General features: G+C 35.3%; 1 protein-coding gene across 1 annotated transcript; it reads left to right on the top strand.

The window, feature by feature from the left end:
* The first annotated feature begins 10,906 nt into the window (after positions 1 to 10,906).
* LOC136806583 (cathepsin B-like) lies at positions 10,907 to 23,648 on the top strand. Its single transcript, XM_067063173.1, has 8 exons — positions 10,907 to 11,076; positions 20,903 to 21,123; positions 21,440 to 21,558; positions 21,837 to 22,149; positions 22,316 to 22,468; positions 22,705 to 22,792; positions 23,042 to 23,082; positions 23,329 to 23,648. Exons 2-8 carry the CDS (start codon positions 20,904 to 20,906, stop codon positions 23,400 to 23,402), a joined length of 1,008 nt encoding a protein of 335 aa, XP_066919274.1. The 5' UTR covers positions 10,907 to 11,076; position 20,903; the 3' UTR covers positions 23,403 to 23,648.
* The last annotated feature ends 111 nt before the right edge of the window (positions 23,649 to 23,759 follow it).

Genomic DNA, 23,759 nt, shown 5'->3' with positions numbered 1-23,759 from the left:
ATCCGCTTCCACTCAGGTGTTTTCCCATTCAACACAACTCTCTGATACCTACCGCCAAGAAAGCTGCGAATTAAGGAAAACAACGGTCCAGTCACCCCATAAGATTTGAGTTTAAAGAGTAAGCCATTGTGCCACACCCGATCGAATGCCTTTGAAATATCTAAAAACATCCCCCTGGTATCTAGAGACGGATCTTTGTCAAACCCTGTATAAATATCATGCGTTATGGATAACAACTGAGAAAACCAACCTCCCGAAAACCAGACTGACAAGGAAAGATTGAATATATCTTATTGGTATTATATTTTGCGTGTTACATTCGCGAAATTTTTTCGAGGAAACGTTTTTCGTGTGTACTAAATTTCGCGATTGCCAGTTTCTGGAAATTTTCACATGTATTAAATTTCCCAATTTACTAAATTGGGCATTTTCAAGAAATAGGAATAAAGAATGAAAATGACTGATTTTGCTTGAAACACAACGTATTGGGTGTAAACATACCAAAAATAGTAACAAAACTAGTGACAAAAATAGTAACTAAGTGTAACAAATAGTGCAGTCTAAATGTGCCAAAAGTCATTAACATTATGCACAAAGGCGTACAAGCATGAGACTTGAATTTCACAAAAATAAACGTCTTTGGGTGGTCCTGGAGTTTTTGATGACGGCAGTAATTACGTCATTTTTCAAACAACATTCCGCAATAACTTTTATTGGCGTCATTTTCAGATATAGGTTGTAATGTTTTTCTAAACGAGCATGAAAAATGCTTTCCAACGGTATGTAACATGACATACTTTGGAGAAAAAAATTCATTTTAGCCTGAGAACCTGTTTTGGTCTGTAAAATACACAAACAGGTGCCACTTTTTTGGGTCTGAGATTTAAATCCATTTTTGACCCCTAAACTACAATTGTGCAAAGTTTCATGCTTGGGTGCCTTTGTGCACAATTTTTACACAATTGGACCGTACTAAAATGGAAAGGAGCTGGTGCATGATAATTACGTGTATGGCCAACATGTCCAGAGCTACCGTGCATATTACACCCATGTTACAATACACACATTACTATAACTACACAACACTCACTCAGTTTAGCTAATCTCCATGCTCTCACTACACTCAATGTTCTCACTAAACTCACCCCACTCACCCCACTTACCCCACTCACCCCACTCACCCCACTCACTCAGTATACTCACTACACTCACTCAGTATTTTAGCTAATCTCATGGTTGATTGAAATTCGATTGACGTTTTTGCTTACGTTAATTTGTAATTTCCCGCGAACTTGTAATTTCCCTCCTAGCTTTTGTAATTTCCCTCCTAGATTTTGTAATTTCCCGCAAAAGTGAAATTTTCATCGTTTGGAAATTCATCACCTTTTTCGAATTTCTTACTAACTTCGAAGGCTTAAGTAAATGGAATACTATCCAATTAAAACTCGATTCGCGTTTCTATGACTTTTTTGACCTCTTTTTAAATTTTCAGATTGATTTCCAGTGTTAAATTGACGTCTTTCAGAATTGTTAGAATTTCAATCCAAACCATAAGATTAACCAGGAATCCCATGCTTGTTTTCGTGAAATTCTGGATAAATTACCCTCGGTCAAATTTTGAAATGTTTTAAATTTCCCTCGTTGCACTCGGGAAATTTCAAAAAATTTCAAAATTGACCTCGGGAAATTTATCCCGAATTTCCCTCATAACCATGGGATTACTAGTTCTAATCTCCATGTTCTCACTAAACTCGATATTCTCACAAACTTAGTATACTCACTACTCTCCATGCTCTCACTACACTCACCCCACTCACTCAGTATACTCACTACACTCACTCCGTTTAGCTAATCTCCATGCTCTCACTACACTCAATGTTCTCACTAAACTCACCCCACTCACCCCACTCACTACACTCACCCCACTCACCCCACTCACTCAGTATACTCACTACACTTACTCAGTACTTTTGCTAATCTCCATGCTCTCACTACACTCAATGTTCTCACTAAACTCACCCCACTCACCCCACTCACTACACTCACCCCACTCACCCCACTCACTCAGTATACTCACTACACTCACTCAGTACTCTAGCTAATCTCCATGCTCTCACTACACTCAATAATATTCAGAAGCAGCCAACGAGCCCATTTCCCGAAATATCTGTTTTTTTTGAAAAATGGGGAAACAGATCCGATTTTCTAGGAGAGACCTTGAACTTTATGGGGGAAACCGATATCAATAACAAAAAGAAAGGGAAACAGATGAAAATTTTCAGGAGAGGGGAACAGATATCCTATTTGGGAAAACAGATCAAAATTTTAATTCTGAAAATTGTGGAAACAGATCAAATTTTCTAGGAAAGATACTTTGAGATTAAAAATTTAGGTTTTGCGGAGAAACAGATCTTCATTTCTAGGAATAAGATTTTTGAAATATTCGGCCAACAGATCAAATTTTCCGGGAAGGCTATGTCTGGGAAACAGATATTTAAAAAAAGGTCCTCGTTGGATGCTTTCGAATATTATGGTATCATTATCTTACTAAATTTCATATTTCCTTGTTTGTCCTTTTTCCCCTAGTTTCTTTCTTACAACAATATATGTCATAATCATTCATAATAGACCTTTTCCGATAATGCCTCAGAGATCTTAGATTGTAGGCAAAATATATGAGAGTGAAATATATAGCAGTGAATAAATCAACAAGGTAACCAATCAGAAATAGCTTGTTTTTTTTCATTGGCTGCTATATATCCAACAATTCTCTAGTAAGTAAGTAATAGTTTATTTCATGTTGACGAAAAGGTAGCAACAAAGGCTAATAAAAGTCAACGCTACTTTACAATTAAAAAAGACTAATGTTTTGTTGGCAGCTCATCGTCGCTGCTACTGAGGCTAGATATTGACAGCTTTTGGTTGGCAAAGTTTTTGTTTGTTTTTATCAAGTGAAGGTTTTCTGTTCTGGGACTTCCTCTCACACGCCAAATTAAATCACCATCACATTCGGAGTTCCATTTTTTAGCTTTTTCGCACATCTCCTTGATTTTTCTTCTTTCATTGATGGTGAAATCATCAGTGATGATTAGATGATATCCAAACTTTTTTAAGGCTTTAAGGTTGCTCATTCTTTCTTTTTCTTCTTCACTTTGCAAGGTCACCTTTATCGGACGATTTTTCTTCGATTTTTCATGTTCGAACCCAATACGATGTTGATGCGTTGGTTTGATGTCGCGGATGCCGATATCTTTGAGCAGATCCTCAATTTCCTTTCTGTCCTCTTCTTGATCTTCTTCTTTCGTGTCTTCAGCTTGTTCACAGAGTCCATGAATTATGATGTTTTCTCTTCTTGATTCGATGTCTCGTTTTTCTCTCCTCTCCTCTCTTTTTGTTCCACAACAACAGATTTAAGATTTTCCTTGTGTGCTTTCGTTATATCAGCGTAGGTTTTACGGGATGACTCTTTCATAAAATCTTTTGTCTGTTGTATCTCTTCTTTTATCATTTTCCTTGTTTTGGCTTCTAGGTCGCTCATCTTTTGTGTTAGCATTGTTTCGATGTCGTTGTTGATGACTTCTCGGTTTTTGGTCAGTTGTTTTTTGAGTTTTTTGATTTCGTCGTCTTTTTTAGCAATCTGCTCTTGCATCATATGGTACTTGTTTTCTCCGATTTTACTTCTTAAGGATCTCGTTATTCGCACACAATTGTGACATACATATTGATTATTGTACGTGTTAGCGAATATTTGCAGTTGGTAAAGTGGCATTTGTGCGCATTCGTAATGTACCATACGTTGGCAGCTACGGCATTTGAGTCGATTTTGATCTTCATCATCAATACACGTAACAAGGGTGCATGTTGCAGTTGTGTTTGCTGCTTCAATTGGTGGGTCTTGGGTGTTTTTATCGCAATTTTTGTTCATATTTAGCGAATTTCGATGCTTCTTTGAGTTTCCACCATTTTTTTGAAAGCGATGCAGAACACGTCTTGACTATTTGACGTCAAATTGCTACTTTGCCTATAGAACAATAGTCAAGAGAATACTGTGTATAAATTTATGAAAAAGTTCTGCGCCATCTTAAATAGGGTGAAAAAGAAACCAGTCCTAGTTAAGGCCCGGGGTCCACTTGCCTACGCTGTGATTGCACTTCTCAAGCAAAACCTTCTATGTTGTTTGTCAAAAGAAAAATAACCATTCAGACGTAGAGTCGAGAAAAGTTGAAATACGCCTAAAATGTTTTTCAAATGCATAGCATAGTACTTTTTCTGATGCAATCTTTTCTCCAAGCTGAAAGGATTGAAGCCATTAAGATGTTCACAGCACAGACAATGAAGAGACGTGCCTTCAGGAAGCTAGACTTTTTGAGTTTATAGCTATATACTTTCACTTTCTAATGTTTCTATATGACTGTCTGTGTGCCTAGTCTAACCACCGTTAAATGCCTTCAGGAAGGTCCATCCTAACTTGGAAAGCCAGAATTGGAGCTATTTCACCAAACCACTGGAGCGTAAGTTATTACGTAGGCTATCACAACTGTATGAAAAAGTCAAAGTTGAATGTGCACCTATAAAGTTAAACGAACGTAAACAAACTTTTTTCAGGTTTTTAAAATAGATTTACCACACTGAACAAACAGTGAAAACACTCTAAGTGAGGTAAATCTATTTTGAAGACCAAAAAAAAAAGTTTGTTTACATTGATTGTCATTCAATTTTGGTTTCATATGCGTAAATTCTACTTTTTTGTGCTTTGCTGGTATCTTGTTTTACCAAGTTAAGAAAGACCTTCCCGAGTTACGACCATATGATGGTCCTTAAAGCTCAAGAAGCTCTATAAACAATAAAGGTAGTTATTAATAAAATAACAGACAAAGATAAATTACAGTTTGAACAAAAATATCAAATGTACATTTGAAAACTTGAGCAAATTTCTTTAAAGATTCCGGAAAAAGAATTGAAATCATTGCTACTGCCGTCCCGAAAAAAACCGAACATTTACGGAAGAGACTAACTACGGGGATGCTTGCGCGACAACACATACAAAAAAATTTCGAGATTCCAGTCCAATATCTATGTTTGAAGCTATGAGTGCCTCCTCGTCGCTATGCTCCTGCGTGAGCAATAAGAATCGAATCAATTTCTCTTGATAGACGGTTATATCCCCTTCGGGAATTAGTTTTTACAAAGTAAACAAGGGATGGCGCACAATGAGCATATTCATTTTTCTTATAAGCATTTACTTTATAAGAATCAAATCAATGACTCTTAATAGAGGGTGATATAACTTTTGGGAATCAGTTCTTACAAAGTAAACAAGAGATTGCGCGAAATATGTGCATATTTATTTTTCTTATAACATATACTTTATAATAATCAAATCAATAACTTTTGATAGACGAAGATATGCCCTTCAGCTATTAGTTCTTAAGAATTAAACAACCATTGTTCTTGAATTGGTCAATTTTTTGAGCCTCGTTGTTCTTATAAAATTGTTCTATCAAGGCTCGATGTGTAAAGAAGATTTCAGCAGATTAGCTTCCATCTCTACTTCTTTTCCCATGTGTAGTTCAAACTTTAGGCGAAATTTTCGACTTCTCAAGTTCGTCTTGTTATCGTTAAAAAGATAAGCCGGAGTGGAATATTATCAAAAAAGAAAAAAATTCAAAATTTTCTTAAAAGGTCTCATTTTCTAGGAGCATTTTAAATTTCTTAGAGAATAGCTGTTATATTTTTCCAGGAGCATAATATTTTTAGAGAACAGATATACATTTCCAGGAGTCCCATTTTTTCCCAGAACAGATGATTTAATCCAGGAGAGCCCAGGATTCAGAACAGATAGTTTTTCCAGGAAAAAGGGTCCCTAAGAACAGATAATTAATACTTTCTAGCCGGTGGCTGCTCTTGAGTGTAGTGAGAGCATGGAGAGTAGTGAGTATACTAAGTTTAGTGAGAATATCGAGTTTAGTGAGAACATGGAGATTAGCTAAAATACTGAGTGAGTGTAGTGAGTATACTGAGTGAGTGGGGTGAGTGGGGTGAGTGTAGTGAGTGTAGTGAGTGGGGTGAGTTTAGTGAGAATATTAAGTTTAGTGAGAACATGGAGATCAGCTAAAGTACTGAGTGAGTGTAGTGAGTATACTGAGTGAGTGGGGTGAGTGTAATGAGTGGGGTGAGTGGGGTGAGTTTAGTGAGAACATTGAGTTTAGTGAGAGCATGGAGATTAGCTAAACGGAGTGAGTGTAGTGAGTATACTGAGTGAGTGGGGTGAGTGGGGTGAGTGGGGTGAGTGGGTGAGAGAATATCGAGTTTAGTGAGAACATGGAGGTTGCTACAGTACTGAGTGAGTGTAGTGAGTAAGTGGGGTGAGTGTAGTGAGTGGGGTGAGTGGGGTGAGTTTAGTGAGAATATTGAGTGTAGTGAGAGCATGGAGATTAGCTAAAGTACTGAGTGAGTGTAGTGAGATACTGTGAGTGGGGTGAGGGGGGTGAGTGGGGTGGGGGGTTTTAGTGAGTGAGTGTATGAGAGCATGGAGATTAGCTAAACGGTATACTGAGTGAGTGGGGTGAGTGGGGTGAGTGTAGTGAGTGGGGTGAGTGGGGTGAGTTTAGTGAGAATATTGAATTTAGTCTATCTATCTATCTATCTATATATTTGAGTAACATTAGGCCCGTAGGCCCATTTTTGCTACATATAAAATACAAGATTGTTTAATAGTGAGAACATGGAGATTAGCTAAAGTACTGAGTGAGTGTAGTGAGTATACTGAGTGAGTGGGGTGAGTGGGGTGAGTGGGGTGAGTGTAGTGAGTGGGGTGAGTTTAGTGAGAATATTGAGTTTAGTGAGAACATGGAGATTAGCTAAAGTACTGAGTGAGTGGGGTGAGTGGGGTGAGTGTAGTGAGTGGGGTAAGTGTAGTGAGTGGGGTGAGTGGGGTGAGTTTAGTGAGAACATTGAGTGTAGTGAGAGCATGGAGATTAGCTAGAGCACTGAGTGAGTGTTACTAGAGTACTAGTTCTTGGCCATACACGTATATATCCTGCACACTGAGTGAGTGTAGTGTAGTTAGAGTAATGCGTGTAGTGTAACATGCACGGTAGTTCTTGGCCATACACGTATATATCATGCACACTGAGTGAGTGTAGTGTAGTTAGAGTAATGCGTGTAGTGTTACTAGAGTACTAGTTCTTGGCCATACACGTATATATCATGCACCAAGCCCTAGCCACTAAAATAGGTATTTTCGATTTTTGACCTATTTTTTTAATTTTTTGCATGTATTTAATTTCGCGATTTTGTATTTTTGAAAAATTTAAACGATATCAAATTTTGCGAAATTTGGCCTAAAAAATCGTGAAATTAAGTATCCGCGAAATTTTGTAACACCCAAAATATAATACCAATAAGGTACTAAGCAAAGGTTTTACTAGAGACTTACCACAGATTCTGACCATACGAGTAGAAATATTATCCCGCCCATGGGCCTTGTTAACATTCAAAGAATTAATAATAGACTCAACTTTTTCTTCTTCAAATATGCCCAGCTGGCAAAAAAACGTTCGAAGAACCGGCAGGTAAAAAATGCATAAAACATAATGCATATTGCATAATGCATAATAGTATTATGTAATTTACAGAACGATTTTATATTTTCTAAAACTCTCCTTTGTAGAGGCTAAAACCGCAAAAACCTCTTTAGAAGAGTTTCTTAAATAAACATTCCAATTAGAGGGATTCCGGAGGGATTTCCCCAGACATATGATATTTTACTTTTCGAATCCGAACGAAAAAGAAAACATTCGAATCAAACAAAGGGTTTTCGGTCTGCATAAATAATAAGAAGATGTTGCAATAGATCAGAACGGTTTCCCCATAAACATTCGAATGTAAAAAGATTTGAAGTCTATTTTCTTTGATCTATAGCTTTTGCATGAAGCTCTTTAATTTATATTGGCTGGATATTGGCTTATCTAGCAAAAAGCATTCACATGGTTGATGCTTTGTAAGAAGGAAAACCCGTTGAAATTTATTAGAAATTGTTCAAAATATCTCTGAGAAAACCCAGAATAAACGGTTGGTTCGAAATGCAGGAGACAGGACGCAGGAGACAGGAGACAGGACGCAGGTCATACAAACTACAGACCGGAAAATTGTAACACACTCGTAACATATAATGTATAAAATGTTTCTAAAAACATTATACGCAATGGAAAGTTATATATTATACAAAATACGCTATTTAAAAGATTTTTAAATGACAAGCCATCAATCCTAAATATTGACAAAATGACATTTAAATTATGTAAATGATGACGCTAGCACAAAATACAATGTGTGTACATCAGTTTACAACAAAATGTTTTTTCATGCTCAATAGGATGCTGATGGTGCAAGTAGATATAGATTTATATATGTTGAAAACATTAAATGCTCCAAGAGAGCTGTTTTAGAGATATGAAAATAGTGACGTCATTTTCATCAAAAATACGAGATAGGGAATGAAAATATTGATATAATTAAAATACAAACCTTTGACGCTATTTTAGTAGTCAATTTTTGTTATCATACCCAAGGTGATGCAGGATATATAATGAGATATGATATAGCGATTGTGAAATAGCTATTTTCCTGTTGGGGCTGTTTAAAGATGAGATAAATATTTTTAACACATGTATTTTGTGTATAACATATAATTATATGTCACATGTCAATGACATTGAAAAGATAACTGCTACTATACATGCGTGATTTATATGTAATATATAATACAAGTATTACAGGTCCGTGTTATACACGGCACAAAATGCAAAAGCACGTGGCAAGCATGTGGATAGATTTTGACCTTTAAAAAGGTTCTAGACCAATAAAATACCTTCAGAATGATATTTCTAACAATTACAAGTGTTTTTCAAACATTTTCTTTGTCTTTTACAGCAATTAAAGCTGACCTGTCAGCACTGACCTGCATCCTGTGTCCTGCCTCCTGGGTCCTGTGTCCTGCGTTTCGAACCAACCGCAGAATAAAGATCTTGCCATAAAATTTACGGCTAGTTCGAAACACGGGTCACGGGTCACAGGTCCGGGGCACGGGGCACGGGTTACGGGGCACGGGTCACGGGGCACGGGGTGACGGGGCAGCTCAGATCAAAGTAATTCAAACAGAAAATGTTTTAAAAACACTAAAAATTATCGAAAAAATCAATTTTAAGGTATTTTATCCACGTATGACTATTTAAAACGCTAAAACCTAACCACGTGCTTTCCACGTGCTTTCGAAGTTTGCGTCGTGTATAATGCAGACTAGAAAACACCGCAACATATTACATACATATAATAAGCTTATATTATCAATAATACACTTTTAGTGTTATATGCATGTTATATGTTATACTTAAGTAATATACATATTACAATTCCCATCGCCTGAAAAGCGAGCTTTCTCAAGAAAATGATATATTGTTAAATCATATCTTATTATATCCCCTCCATCACCTTGAGTATGAATATAATTTTAGTGGAAAATAACGTAGAAAAGATGGTATTTTATAAATGTGTCAATATTTTCCACCTACCATTATGAATTTTCAATAAAAATGACGTAATTATACTCATATCTCTAAAACCACTATCTTGCAGCATTTAATCGTTTTAAAACATGTCAGTCTATATCCAGTCACATGATTAGCATCCTATTGAGTATGAAAAAACATTTTGCTGTAAATTGGTTCAGAGGCCTTATATTTCATGATTTTGACAATATTTTTGTCATTCAATATTATTTTGTCAAAATTTGTGGGTGACATATTATTTAAAAAATTTTTATGATAATACTATTCGAATATAATTGTTTCAGACATACTATGCTAGTAGTTTTAGTACTATTATATGTGTTATGTAGTACGTGTTATGAATTATACGTCATGATATCGTTATATTTTTTCCGGTCTGTAAATTGTATGCCCCGTGCCCCGTGCCCCGTGACCCGTGACCCGTGCCCCGTGACCCGTACCCCGTGCCCCGTAACCCGTGACCCGTGACCCGTGTTTCGAACTAGCCGTAAAATTTACGTTTTTGAGTTAGAAAAGTAATATACGGAGAAGATATTTTCGTGTTTTTTCTACACTATACTACGTTCTGTAAAATACAACTATGAAAATCAAAATGGCGACAAGCATTTTCAATTCAGTGGATCATGCATTTTCTTCATCTTCCAAAATTCAAGTTTACAGCTTTCTACCCTTTATCTGGTAGAAAATGGTATATTTGTTTTGTTGAAAGTATTATCTTTCAAATTCTCTTTATTATAGCCTCTAAAATTGACAATTTTCAAATATTATGCATTATGCATTATGCAATATGCATTATGTTTTATGCATTTGGACCTGCCGATTTTTTTATGACGTATTGTTTTGAGAAGTTCCCCCTCTGAGAGGGGGAATTAATGGTAATTTTGAGAGGGGGAACTCGCATCAGCCAACACCAGGGTATTCTCTGGCGTCAATCAGTAACGTAAATAATGCCTGGGATACACGGGGACGAGGGGCGGAGGTTGCCCGTCCCTATGAAAATACTAGAAAATCTAGAAAATCACTTCCTCACTTTCCTAATATTTTCTGATTGTTTATACGGACAGTGATGACTCTTAAGAACTGCCCAAAAGAAAAAATATACATACAAAAAAAATTACCATTAATTTTTTCCATCACCGTTTTCATTTTTTCATTTTTCCACACATATTTTTTCGAATTTCGAATTTCTTCTTTAGCCGCTTCTGCGACTACCATTATGATTCACCACGTGGTTTGATTTTCGCGGGCTTTTTTAGAAGCTTGGTAACGAGTTGTCATGTGATTTTCATCAAAACACACCGCTTATCATGTGATAATTCTCTCAACCTAACCATTTCAGCTATTGAAACATAATTGTACCTCAGAGGCTTGGGTTCAAATACTTTCACTTTCATTTTTGCTTTCCCCACCTCAATTTTCGCATCGATAGCAGGCAATCAGTAGTCATCAAAGAAGCATTCTTACTTATTACATAAATTCAACTGCTGTTTAGACAAAGACTTGTCAGGTAAAGCTTTTCATTAAATTTGATGTTATTTAAGATTTTTTCATTTCCATAAGCCCTCCTAGGCACACAAGCTTGGACATTTTCTTTTTTGATGTTGATGTTTCTATACATTTTGGACATTTCCAAATGAATTATTTTTGTGTCTTCTCACAAATCCAAAAATATAATTAGAAGATTCAGGATAGGGGGGGTGCTTCAAAAAGGTACGGTCAACAGCTCTAACCTGGGACTATCTGGCAAAACATGGGACGGCAATTCGGGGCGGCCACCATTATTTCACCACCAACGACCACAAACCTCCAAAGTCAATTAATTAACACAACCGCAAATCGTAGATAGCATATAATGTGAATACACTACACTCACCAGGTTTGCTTTCATACTGTAAAAGGAACAAATATTTGGGACGAGTAGAAATGCGTGAATGTGATCGCGCGCATTCGCGCACAAGTGTTACGCGTAAGCCAAATCGCGTATTACGAACAACCTCTAAATTGCCGAGTACAGGAGAAAAAATCAAAATTCAAAATGGCGGCCAAGCCCACGCTGATAACTATCAAAAATCTTTGTTTTTCAATCAGCTAAATTGCAGCTCAATAAATCAATGAAATAATTTGAAATAAAAAGTAAACAAACCTTGAACCTTTCATGAATCCAAATAAATAAAAGTATTCATCTAAAGTGAAGATTACATTTCAAAATAAAACGATTTCCAAACCAACCTAAAGTCAGTGTCTGCCAACTAAAAATTTCTCTGCGGGGTCACTGGCAAGGAGTTACGACTTCAGACTTAAGATTCCAATTCTTGTGTAGGCTGCAACTACACTGCCAATTGATCTGTATTACAAATACTTCCAAATGGGTCCATAAGTTAAGAAAATGAAATTATCATCTAGCACGGGGGTTTTGTTTTTAAAAACAAACTTCAAAATAAAATTGTTAATGAACTTGTTACTTAAAAAATATCACTTACTTACATAATTTATTTATGGTATAACACCCCTTTCTTAAATAAATGGCCTCTTAAAGTCTTTTATGTTTGCCGCAAGAAGGGAGAAAAATTTAATTTGACCCCCGGTTTTTTCTCTCTTTTTCTAACTACCGTAGGTCGGGGAAACTTCGGAATGAAGGAAACTTCGGACTAAAATCTTTAACAAGTGATTACTTCGCGAGGATGTAACATTTTATCGTACTTTTTTCTTTCACAGTTCAGAAATGAAGCACACTCGACGATACATATCAAGCGACGGAAAGCCGAAAGAAAAACGAAGAAGAAATTGAAGAAAACCACGATATTTTACCATCTTCCATTGTAAAGAGATTTGTTGGATATCTAAAGCGGTAAGAAATTGAAGAAAACCACGATATTTTACCATCTTCCTTGTAAAAATTTGTTGGATATCTAAAGCGGCAACCTCATAATTTTATTTACGTGATGAAAAGAGGAGACATGATGTAACGTTAAAGTTATTTGGGCTAAAAATAGCATTCTAATCTTCAATAGCGCTTCAAAGTTCTCTATAAATTCGCCGGAAGTCGCTGCGAGATAGCTTTACCGTCAGCCGAGAAAGATCTTCTTTAAACGAATCCCAAGAGAAACATAATGTGATTTCGAAGCAATATTATAAGAACTTTGTTCTGACGTCACCAGACATTGATGATAAACGTGCAGATAATTTGGTTCTTTATTAGTATAAAGTAAGGTAAAGGGAAAACCCTTTTTTTATTAGAAGTCGATGATGGTGGATTTTCTTCATTAGAACATTAGAGTATGTCAAATAATTCTTGGAAAAAGCTTGCTTGTAAGTCGCTATCTGATCCACATAATACGTTGGATGCAAATTCTAATGATTTAAATCTAAGATTATCATAACTAATTAAAGAGCCTCCGGTACACTTGAAGACGCATTTGTCATACCCTTTCCATGGTGGTATGACATACAGTAGTGCATGTATTTTAGGCGTACAAACTTTCGCGAGCAGAAACTTTCGCGAATCGTTGGATATAAATGAAAACTTTTGAATGAAAATTGCTTTAAAATGGAAAAATATACCTTAAATCCGATAAAGACTGTTGCTCTTCGACTATAAAAGGTATTAAACTATAAAATTATGCCAAAAATTTCAAATTTGACGATTCGTGAAAGTTTGTTGTAAACTTTGCGCTATTTCGGCCTCGCAAAACTTTGTGCTCGTTTGTACGCTTAAAGTGATCAGTGATTTGGCCAGATCCAGGTGCCTAATTTCTCCAAAATAAATATAATCTTTTTATTGCGGCTTTGACGTGAAAACTACCCCTAAGTTATTATCATTCAGCCCCTTAACGATAGCTAAAATAGGTTAAACACTTTTATCATTTCGGTAGTCATAACAGGGGTGTTTCCACTTAAACATTTTGTATTGAATGGTTGTGATAGAACCTGTTTACCTGTTCCTTCTTTGCCTAATGGTAATGAATGTGTCCCCGGTGAAAAAAATACTGCAAATTGATAATCGAAATATCATTAGCAAAAAGGCTGCTTTGGTGATATGACAGCCGATGGTTCTTACAGCTGGCTTACAAATCATTTTGACTCAAGAAACCTCTGTATCTATCACTATGTTACTGGAGGGTTATAGGTGGTTTTAGACCATATCGAACTTATCAGAGGAACCAGATATTTGTAATTGTAAATTCATTGTCTTTTAACGAGCGTTGCACTCCTTCGTATGCTTCCGACATACTTGCTCTATTGTCTTAAATGCGCAAGTGGGTGTATATAGTCGATATATTTTGGCTGTATTAACAAACTAAATTTCGTAATCGTAACATTTAACCTTTAACTCAAATCAAAAGACGATAAGTTCGAAAATTTCAAACCCGTCAAATGGTATGTGCTTATTACACCCCTGTGTCACAGATCCTCCAGCCCCACTGGAAAATTTGGCAAAAATAATAATGGAAATTTTTATCCCCTCTGTTGGAAAAAAATCCACCGGGGCCACTGTGAGATAGGGGTGTCTTATTTAAAATAAGGTAAGACATATACAGCGGTAATGAAGCAAAATTACGTACAATATTATGTTTCTAGTCTACCATTGAAGCTCTTACTTACTCGGTAGGTATTTTGTATTTATTTCTTTTCATCTCTTTTTAATCTAATCTATAAAGCCTGCATCGACGAACTTATGAACCGCCCGTAGTCCCACTGGTAACAAAACATTTAATTAGTATTTAATTCGTGATTTACAGTACGCATTTCGTTGCAAGCCTTGTGTAGTATATTGGGTTACTTTTAACCACGATCTTGATCGCGCTAACTTCCTCGCACGTCCACCTGGTCCATCGTCGAACAATTATCTAAATCAAAATTGTAGTCTACTGTTGAATAGAAAGTCAATTTTCTATCTCTTGATAAATTGGAAACCTCATCAAAGCCTGGGATTTATTATTCCACTGGCTGTGTAGAAAAAAGCAGTGGCCTCCTAGTATAGTCAAGTTGAATATGAAAGTCAACAGTGACTTAAGTTATTTAAAGCGATATTTTTGGCAAACATTAAATTTCACTTGACTTGTATAAAAAACACCCATTTGTCCACAGCGATGGCTTTATGCTGCTTTGATTCCGATTTCACTGAAACTACTAAAGTGCATGTATACGTAATACGGGAATGTATACAGGAATCAAAACTAAATTCCCATATTGCGAAAAATAAAACTTGAAACAGAACATGAACATTTAGCTCTCTCGCTTATATCTCTATAACACCCATGTTTCACACAGCCCCGGTGGATCTTCACTCAAAACAACACATAAACAAGACGACATGAAGTCGAAAATTTCGCCTAGAATTTGAACCGCATGGGAAAAAGAAGAAGTAGAGATTAAAGCTAATCTGAAATCTACTTTACATCGAGCCTTGATGAAACAATTTTACAAGAACAAGGAGGCTTAAAATCGCTAAAAAAATAAGACCAATTTAAGAACAATTGCTGTTTAATTTTTAAGAACTCTTACAAAGTATATGCTTATAAAAAATAAATATGCTCACATTGTGCGCCGTCCCTTGTTTACTTTGTAAGAACTAATTACCGAAAGGTATCTCACCGTCTATCAAGAGTTATTGAGTTGATTCTTATAAAGTATATGCTTACAAGAAAAGTAAAAATACTCATACTTTACGCCATCCCTTGTTTACTTTGTAAGAACTAATTACCGAAAGATATATCACCGTCTATCATGAGTTATTGAGTTGATTCTTATAAAGTATATGCTTATAAGAAAAATAAATATGCTCATATTGTTCGCCATCCCTTGTTTACTTTGTAAGAACTAATTACCGAAAGATATATCACCGTCTATCATGAGTTATTGAGTTGATTCTTATAAAGTATATGCTTATAAGAAAAATAAATATGCTCATATTATTTGCTGTCCCTTGTTTACTTTGTAAGAACTAATTACCGAAAGGTATATCACCGTCTATCATGAGTTATTGAGTTGATTCTTATAAAGTATATGCTTAAAGAAAAATAAATATGCTATATTGTTGCTGTCCCTTGTTTACTTTGTAAGAACTAATTATCGAAAGGTATATCACCGTCTATCATGAGTTATTGAGTTGATTCTTATAAAGTATATGCTTATAAGAAAAAAAATAAAAAAACAATCAGTTATATGCTTAAATTTGTGGAATTAATATTCGAGCAAAAAAAACGCGACTTATGATTATCTCCATAGTATATACTGAACCAACTAACAAGAGAACGCCCGGGTCAAACGCCAACGCCATAATCTTCGCCCCAAAAAAATTCTCCCCCGCCGCCGCCGCAGAAAGGCTATCGTAATACTTTCGCTAAGCGAAATTAAAAATAGGGTTGAAATTTTTATCAAAATTTGTTGGGGATCGTTTTGAAGTGCTTTTTTCAATTTCCTAATGAGGTTGAAATTGAAAAGATGTTTCCCCACCGGGTGCGAAATCTCGGTCCAATTTTTCAAGTGGAGCGGGATTCGACACAAGGGTGTTTTAAAAAGACCGTTGTTACTTTATTTGAAAGTCGGAAAAGTTTATGGGCTTCCGAAAAAAATAATACTCAGAACTTAGCATCCAAAAGTCCCGCGAAAAATAAGAAAAATATCTAATGAAATATAACGATATGATAGTATCATAAGGAAACGAGACAGTCTAATTGAAAAAGTTCTTATAAAACGTGTTTGTTTCACCAATTCACTCTGAGGAAGACCCTCTCATCATGTGTTTAGCGTCCATAAAAACTAATGATTGGTTGATTAGTTTTATTATTCACACTTCCATCGCACGCCCAGAAAATTAATGACCAATTAAGCGCAATTCGTATCTTTCTGTCGTTAATTTCTCGGCTCACACGAATTTGTCTCTTGGTATTTTTCAACAAATGGCACTTCAAATTCAATGTTTTTGTTTTGAAATAGCGCAGTATCCAGTCATGATGGTAGATCGTTGGAGTGACGGCAAATCATTCCGAAGTTTAACATTTTAAGAAGTTGACCTTTCTGAAATTGAGATGGTGTTTCTTTCATAATGACCTGGCTGATTTACTTGTAACGATTGTTTTCTGAAAGACAATAACACAAATGTTATGTACAGTAAGTTTGGTTGATCTTTTTTTCATATTCCAGGAGAAATAAAGAAAAAACTTGAAAATCTGTCCGAAGTTTCCCCGACCTACGGTACTTCCCGCGTGTTAGTGTAGACACAACTTTAATCTGGGGAAATGAAGCGTTTTCATTGGTCTAAAATCACGGATGATCACGTGACCAGAATTTTTATCCAGGGAAATGCCGTGGCGGCAATGTTTTACTTTAGTGAGATTGACCATTTTGTTGTTTTGATTTGAGCGGGCGAAATTTCTGTACAAACCAAAATATGGCTTCGTTGGAATACCGGTTAAAACACTTGTGAAGCAAGCAAGCATCCAAACACAGACAGTCTGTGTCACAGATATCAAAAGAAGTCTGTTCTTCCGCAGAAAATTGTGAGATCTGCTATCGACACTCTGTCACTTTGACATGTCAATCAATCGCACACGCTGGAAAAAAGTCTCTAGAGAAAAACAACACAAAACAAAAAATGTTTGATATTTGCTATTTCCAGACGGTGTCAATCGAACGAATCGAATGCCGAATCAATTGAACGCAATTGAAAACAATCTAATAATTGCAATACGATTGTCAAACGCAATCAAATCGCAATCGAATATTACCCAGGATTTGCCGTTCGATTGCTTCAATTATGTTTGATTGTATTCAATTACGTTCAATATTACGTTCAATTGATTCAATTGTATTAGATTTTATTCGCTTTGTCAGGCTAGCTCTGAAGCTCTAAAACAGCATCTAATAACTTGAAAACCAGAATATGATTCTTCAATCAGTGAGGGTGGAACTTCGATTTTTGAGGATTACGATTTTACTAGTTTTTTAGCGATTTTTGCCTCGCTAACCCAAATCTCGCAACCTCTTTACCTTAAGGAAGATCGAAATTCGAACGCATAGCAGAAATTTGTTCATCTTCACAGGATCGATTCTCAACAACAAAATACATCTTTTGGTCTTTGGGTTTGTTTCTGACATTTTTCCTTCAAAGAATATCGATCACTTTCCTTTTTCCCTTGAGCGCGCTAGAAAAAATGATAAGCTCGCGTTTTCGCGCGGTCGAATAAAGATGAGGCGGCAATCTTGCACTGAGGGTGCTACTTAGTTTCCGCCCTATTTTGCGCCCACGATAAAATGGTCCAAACACGGGGCTATTCCAAATGATAAACTATGTCGTTATGTAAGTGTTTATTTTCTGAGAGATACAAATAGTATATTGAATATTATTAACTTATTTATTTATTTATTTATTTATTTAAGTATTTTTGAGCGCAAATTTAAATATAGGTTGAATATTACGTTTATTCCTCAAACCCCCCGGAAAAGTTTTTTTGCTGACTTAGCTATTTTACAAATCTCAAAAAAGAACTCCCATAGGAATTTCAATACCTTACCCCGATTGGTTAATTTTGGAACGGCTTGAAGAAAGTATAATGGCAGATGATTGGATAATTTTAAAAGTTTCTGAGGAAATGTGTGTAATTTATCGATGTTGATGGCTTGTTGATTCTTAAAGAAAGTAGATGACAGGTATAGCTTTTTCTAATCCTGGAATATCGAGGTTCCAGCTACACTGTCAATGGGAATCAAAACTATAAAGTGCACTTACCAACATCAATTTGTCAGATCTAACAAAATTAATAACCGCACTATCATCATTGACAATAAAACAAACCAATTTTCTGTCAACAGCCTTGTAAACATTCCAACAACTTCCAGCGAAATGATCTATCACAGTTTAGTCTACCATTTTTAGTGCGGTCCGAGGATTGAGCTGAGAACGCCTGCGCGGGTGAAAAACTTCAATCTGTCAATCATTTTCTCAAGCAAAGAGTTCGCGGAGCGATTCTAGCTTTACCATAGTGCCGTGGATCATCAATGGATAGTATTCAATCATCATTATCCCTTTATTTTCATTCCTAGAACTTTTGCAAAAAAAAAATGAAAAAAAAAATAGAAAAGTTGTATTTTTTACTGCTCTATTCACATACTGAATTTGAAAAATCTTCTATGTGGCGTTTTTTTGCAGATGCTAATCAAAAATAGTGTGACATTGTAAAAAATGCTCAAAATCAACTTTTTGGAATAACTCTTCATATTTTTTGAGTCAGCCATAGAGATTTCACAGGGTAATAGACCTCAACGTGGAGATATGATTAAAAAAAAAATTTTGTTATTTGAGTCAAAATTGTGGCTGCAGATAAAAAATTCTAGTTTTTTTTTAAAGTGTAAGCCACACGATATTGAAAAGTGATCTCTGAATGGGACCTTCTAGACTTGAAAGAAGAAAGGCTGAATTTTCCAAAAAGTGTTAAATGTACATACTTTTGCGTTGTTAAATGTGGCTTTTTTGTCAGCCACATATTTTACTCACACTTCATGCTTTAATATATTTAAGTTGAGTAAGCCACAAAATTTCGTTCTTTTTGCAACAGGTAGATAAATTATTCAGCTTAACCATGGATGTATTTTGACATGTAAGCCACATGATGGCCTCATTCTATGAGTAAAATAGTGGATGACATAAAAAATGTCACAAAACAGGGGTTAATTTTTGATTAGCATCTGCAAACTTCAAAAAACTGATTTTTGTCCCACCTTTGCAGGACTTTGGCTTAAGTGCTTGCGTGCAGCATAAGGTACAAAGTCCAAGCATGCATTTCCCGTAATTTTTGTATGAAGAGTTAGGTCTATACTGTTTGTACGGTACTTAGGCACTCAGCCGCCCATACTCTAGAAAGCTCTAACAGAGTGAAAAACTCATCAAACATAATCGTAATCGATCGAAATCGAAGATTAATCGAATGTAATTGACAATCAATCGAACATAGTCAACTATCAATGAACCAATTTAACCTTACTCGAACGCAATCAAATATTACCCAGTGTTAAAAGTTCTTCCGTCTCAGACGGATTTCCGTCTCAGAGAAGTATATAGAGAGACTTTTCCGTCTCAAAATCCTGCATAATTCACCAAAAGTTCAAGAATATGTGCTAATTTGCTGTGTAAAATCCATTTTCCGTCTCAGACGAAAATCTTGCTTTGACCACTGATTACCCAGGAATCTGCCGTGCGATTGAGATTCGATTACAATCTACAATCCAATCGCAATTATTCTATCGCGTTCGATTATGTTCAATTGGTTCGATTGCAATTTTTGTTTGAAGTTGTTCAATTGACACCGTCTGGATATTTGATGTGATTAAATTGTGTATTTAGATTGTTAAAATTACTTCTTCAAATTATGTACTTTTAAAATGCTTTAAAAATACATTTGGTTGTGATTATGGGATGGTAAAAGTTTAATTGATAAACTTGATTGAAGTATCAAAACAAATTTGTTAACACCCAGATGGGAGTTAATTTTTTACAACAAAACATCAAATCAAACTTTGAAAAAGCTTAAACCAAAGGTGCTACACTCCCGAGGGTAAACTAGTCAATTTCATAGAGGTAATGAGAAATGTACAGACATCGAAAAAATATAATTCACAATGGCGTCTGAAATTAAAACTGAAAAAAGATGAGTATGATTACCATTGTACAGAAATACCTCCTTAGCCCCTGTTCCGATTTTTCAGGTTATAATTTTTGGATTTGTGAGAAGACATATATTATTTTAAACCCCATCTGGGTGTTCCTAAAGGGCTACTTAGACTACACAATATATTGACAAACAATATTTCACAATATAGTTTTCAGATCGTAATGTACGGAGTAAAGAACAGGTGCTTTATTATAAAAAGAAATTTATATTGTTGGAATATTGCAAATTGAGATAACTTGCAGATACCTTATCAATATATTTCTAACACTCAGCAATATATCATCAATATATTGCCTGACAATATATTGTGTAGTGTATGTAGCCCTTAAAAGGTAGGGTACCCCAATGGGGCCCTTAATTGAGCTACTTATTGGGGTACCCCTTTTGCCCTAAATTTTACAAACTGCTGATGCTCGAGTTCATGATAAAATGATACTAAAACCCCTGTTTATTAAAACAATTGGCAAAAATCAAGTAATTTTTTGAACTGTCATCTCTGTTTCAAAAAGATTCACTACTCAAAAAAGCAAAATAAAATAAAAAATTCAAAATTATGTCTGAAAGTATTTTAATTCCATACTGCTATACTATAACTGTAATTGATATTTATTAGAAGCTAAATTCTAATTATTAGCTGTTAAAAAGTGCTGTAATTTTTTGCAGGATGAATGCTCTGGCATTGTGTTGTCTATTATCAGTTGCTTTTGCAAAACCATCACAAAATGGTTTATACAACCCTTTGTTTCAAGATATCATTGATGAAGTCAATAGTAAACAAACAACATGGAAAGCCGGTCATAATTTTGATGCCAATGTTGACCATGCTTATTTGAAGCATTTATGTGGAACTTTTCTTGATGACCCCATCAGAGAATCATTGCCAGGTACACATGATTATCACTTGATCAATATTTATCTTTTCAATATTTATCTTATACAAGTTTTTTCTTTGCTTTTACTTTGGAAGTTAAATAATATACTTTGAGTGTTGGATGACACATGTGACATTGACATGAGTTCTATAAGACAAGAATTGATTGAGTTGATACGGTCTGAACACTCTTATATTTCATTAGTGTCGTTTTTATTCTTCACTTTGGGCATTTTAAGAGAAGTCTCTAGGAACACTCTTCAGATAAAACATCTAAATATATTTTAGAGAATAGGGGATAATTATTCTTTCATGATATTTTATTTTAGAGAAACAAGATTTTGAAACAGTTGAGCTGCCAGATGAATTTGACTCTCGTACAAAATGGGGAGAGATTTGTCCAAGCACAAAAGAAGTCCGTGACCAAGGAAACTGTGGCAGCTGCTGGGTATGTTGTTCAAAGAATTTAAAACAAAATCTAAAGAGCACTGAAGGGATTATGCCATTGGCCGAAAAAGGCTTTCACTATTTATGCTTCGTCATATGGGAAGTTGTGTTTGAGGGCGTTGCAGTTGTGTCTATCGCTTTTGCCTAACCTCACAATTTATTCTAAAGATCTTAGGATTAGGAGTGTCTTGTATTTTTTATAACAGAGATGGCTAACTAATTCATTCCTTGAGCTGATTTTTTGTACCTAGCAAAATTTTATATATTTTTTCACAACAGGCATTTGGTGCTGTAGAAGCTTTTACTGATCGTATCTGTATTGCATCGAACGGTGAAAAGAAACCTCACATCTCTGCTGAAGATCTTCTTTCTTGTTGTGGTTTCTGGTGTGGAATGGGTTGCAATGGAGGTTTCCTCGGAGGTGCCTGGAACTTTTTCAAAAGAACTGGATGTGTTACCGGTGGACAATACAGTACCAAGGAAGGCTGTAGACCATACAGCATCCCAGCCTGTGAACACCACACTACTGGACACTTGAAACCATGCTCTGGAGATTCTCATACACCAAGCTGTGAGAAAGAATGCAGACAAGGTTTGATCTATTTTCATCATGTGGAAAGGTTATTTATCTAAATTTGGTGTACAATAAACATGAAATTTCTAAAACCTAATAACAAATATGAAAAGAAAAAGTTATTGAAGTTAATATCAATAATCATAATGATTTATATTATTTAATAATCCAAATTATGTTCTAGGCTACAATGTCAGCTACACTGAAGACAGACATTACGTTAAAACCAAATACACTGTTTCAAGCGACCAAACCAAAATCATGACAGACATTATGACCAATGGACCAGTTGAAGGAGCTTTCACTGTCTATGCTGACTTCCCCAACTACAAATCAGGTTTGAATTTCATGGAAGATTTGAAATATGTAGAGCTGGCTCACTTATACTGGATATACTCTTAAAGCGGTAAAAGATGTAAATTACCCATATTTTAAAAGTTCTCCTGTTTGATTTGGACAGTATTTCAAGTAGAGTTGTCTGATGAAAAATTAATAAATAAATAATGTATCTTTAACTTTGTGTGATCAGTGTTAGTGATGCCAACAAAATAACATTTTTCTTTTTTGTTATAGGTGTTTATCAACACACCACTGGATCACAACTTGGTGGTCATGCCATCAAAATCCTTGGATGGGGCACTGAGAACGGAACACCTTACTGGTAAGGAAAATCTATATCGAAATTGTGACCTTAATAATAAATTTTTTTTTGCTGCAAATAGTTTCAGACAGTTTCAATAAAACTTACATTAAGAAAAGAACCCAACATTTATCTCCTAAAATCCATGTAAGTATCCGGATTTCAATTTTGCAAGCAGGTATTTGCAACTAACTCATTTTTTCCTGCCTTTCATCAGTATTACAAGACTTAGATAGCCGAAAGTAATATTTTAATCTATCATTTATGTAGGTTGGTTGCCAACTCATGGAATCCAGACTGGGGAAACAAAGGTTCGTTTTCTGCTCAGAAAGAATTTTTTTTTCTATCTGAGGAAACTGGGTTCGAGATTACAGGTTAATGTCTGACATTCTTAAAGATTTTAAAAATCTTGATGTTATTTCCTTGTAAATTCATTCCCAGGCCCTTCGGAAGCCAACTGCACATTCAAGGGTTGATAGGTGTATTACTTTGATAGCGTATGAAAAGTGAGAAGGTTGGAAATAGTTTATATATTATATTGGCTTCTTTTTTTAAAGGGTTTTTCAAGATTAAACGTGGAGGAAATGAATGTGGCATTGAATCCTCAATCACTGCTGGAATCCCTGCATAAATTTAAAATGAAAATGATTTGTTTTTAATGTGATTTTTAATCCTAATTTATAATTGAATTTATTGTTTTTTTATTGTGAGCGTCATTTGAAAATCTGTTACGTATTTCATTTTTGCATTTTTTTCATTTTTGCATTTTTTTAAATTTGTAATTATTATAACCTTTTGTAGTGTTTGATTTTTTATGGTCTCTTTTTTATTTCTTTATCATTTTTTGTAATGCATTCATAATATATCTAGCTAATGATATTTGGTTGTTTATTATTTGGCTCTTAATGAGATTAGATGCTCTCTTTTTAACTAGACCAAAGGGTTCAACGACCGTGTCTCCGCCTCGTTTCATAATTTCCTCATACTA

The sequence above is a fragment of the Clytia hemisphaerica genome, unplaced genomic scaffold, assembly GCF_902728285.1.
Source record: "Clytia hemisphaerica strain Z4C2 unplaced genomic scaffold, Clytia hemisphaerica genome assembly, whole genome shotgun sequence".
In the NCBI taxonomy this organism is placed as follows: Eukaryota; Metazoa; Cnidaria; class Hydrozoa; order Leptothecata; family Clytiidae; genus Clytia; species Clytia hemisphaerica.
Note: the sequence above shows the minus strand (reverse complement) of the source record. Positions and strands in the feature narration are given on the sequence as shown.